The sequence below is a fragment of the Etheostoma spectabile genome, unplaced genomic scaffold, assembly GCF_008692095.1.
Source record: "Etheostoma spectabile isolate EspeVRDwgs_2016 unplaced genomic scaffold, UIUC_Espe_1.0 scaffold352, whole genome shotgun sequence".
In the NCBI taxonomy this organism is placed as follows: domain Eukaryota; kingdom Metazoa; phylum Chordata; class Actinopteri; order Perciformes; family Percidae; genus Etheostoma; species Etheostoma spectabile.
This window is the reverse complement of record NW_022605591.1, coordinates 84,185-86,176: the sequence shown is the minus strand read 5'-3', so window position 1 is coordinate 86,176 and position 1,992 is coordinate 84,185. Positions and strand designations below refer to the sequence as shown.

Sequence of the window (1,992 nt, the reverse complement as noted above, 5' to 3'; positions counted from 1 at the left end):
GAGGAGGATGAGGATGGTGAGGAGTCCAGAGTCAGCTGCCATGAGGAGGTCGTTGGTGATTTTGACGAGTGCTGTTTCAGTGCTATGGAGGGGGCGGAAACCGGACTGGAACTGTTCTACATGTATGTGTGGAGTAGGTAGAATGGAGTGAGAGGCAACTGTTTTTTCAAGAATTTTGGAGAGAAAGGGTAGATTGGAAAATAGGAAGGAAGTTGTGTGAAGTTGGATGGGTCGGCACCAGGTTTTTTTCAAAAGGGGTGATGGGCAGCAGTTTTGAAGGATGTAGGGACAGTTCCAGTGGTAAGGGAGGAGTGGATGATAGCAGATACCAAAGTATTTTTGAACACAATTATCTGTACTTCTACTTGAGTACTGGAAGTGAGTACTTTTGCCATCTCTGATGCTAATGGTGCTCTTGGTCAGTTGGATCTGTCATCCAACTGACCAAGAGCAACATTAGCATATATTTGCAACTGTCGCTGCCCCCAAGTGGCCAACCAATCAACTAATGCAGGTTTAATTTTTCTTTTTAAGGAAACGTCACGTTTCTTTTTTCGAATCACAGGAGATATGTAAGGACCCCCGTCTGTTTGTTGATGGCATCAGCACTCGTGACTTGCACCAAGGCAGTCTGGGTAACTGCTGGATGGTGGCTGCCATTTCCTGCTTAGCATCTGAGCCATCTTTGTGGAAAAAGGTTGTATTTTTGTGTTCCTCTGTCATCCTTTCTTTTTTCTTCCTGCTTTCCATCCTCTTTTCCTTCCTTCACAACTTATTTCATCTCCCTCCTCCGCTCCTACCAGGTTATTCCAGACCATTTGAACCAGGAGTGGAATCCAAAGCATCCTAACCTGTACGCAGGCATCTTTCATTTCCGGTTCTGGAGACTCGGTCGTTGGATGGATGTTGTTGTTGACGACCGTCTACCCGTCAACAAGGACGGAGTGCTGCTCTTCTGCCGCTCGGCCACACCACAAGAGTTTTGGAGCGCCCTGTTAGAGAAGGCCTATGCCAAGTGAGGGCTCCAGGACCCTGTAGATTTCTCCCCTCCTGAGGACCCAGTCTGATCTCAGTGACCTACTGAAGTCCTACCAGCCCTAAAAGCCGTAGCAACCCCATGAAAGTTACCCACCATGGCAACACCAAAGCACACCCTTTCTATCTAGTCAACACCTAGCATCCATAACATCTGAGAAACTGCCGAAAACAATATCTTCATAACCACATTATGTAACCACTTTCAAAATAGATGCACACTCATGGAACATGCACTAATTTTATTTTACAGTGTTTTAGTTCTCCTAAAAACAAACAACTTGGGAGGACATTGAAAACGGAGAAGAGAGGCACAACCATTAATCATTCAGTGTATCTATCTGGTTACTCTCTAGGCTGAACGGCTGCTACGAGGCCCTGGAGGGAGGAAACACTACAGAGGCACTGATCGACTTCACTGGCGGAGTTTCAGAGCCACTAAGCTTGGATCGTGGGTCCCTAAGCCAGCACAGCGACCAGAGGAGGGCGTTTTTCCAGACATTAGCTCATGCTCATGAAGTCAAAGCACTCATCACCTGCTCCATACGGGTAGGGTCTCGGAGTATCTTCAAACATAATAGATGCATGATATGAGAAGAAATAATATATAAGACAAATAACTAAGTATATTTTATGTATCTCAGCCAGCAGAGGGGGAGACAGTGGAGTCTGTGTTGGATTGTGGCCTGGTGCAAGGGCATGCCTACGGGATCACAGCAGTGAGGAAGGTGAGGCTGGGGGAGAAGCGGCCGAAGACGGGATGGATGTCCCGACTCTTGATGGTGCGCATGAGAAACCCATGGGGGACCACAGACTGGACGGGTGCCTGGAGTCAGGGGTGAGGTAGTCGAAATTCTGCCAGAGGCACCTCTTTTTGGCTGGATGTCCATTTTTTGCTTTTTTGTGTTGGAATTTATACTTGGATCGATTTATGAGGACTATGGTTAACTGTTCCTC

At 47.1% G+C, this 1,992-nt stretch overlaps 1 protein-coding gene across 2 annotated transcripts in view; it reads left to right on the top strand.

The window, feature by feature from the left end:
- Positions 1-1,992, top strand: part of LOC116686360 (calpain-5) — a 22,064-nt gene that overhangs the window by 15,897 nt on the left and 4,175 nt on the right. For both annotated transcript variants that reach the window (XM_032511354.1, XM_032511355.1), the window contains 4 exons: positions 566-697; positions 804-1,015; positions 1,392-1,584; positions 1,680-1,873. In XM_032511354.1, coding sequence (XP_032367245.1) covers positions 566-697; positions 804-1,015; positions 1,392-1,584; positions 1,680-1,873 — 731 coding nt within the window. The remainder of the gene's footprint in view (positions 1-565; positions 698-803; positions 1,016-1,391; positions 1,585-1,679; positions 1,874-1,992) is intronic.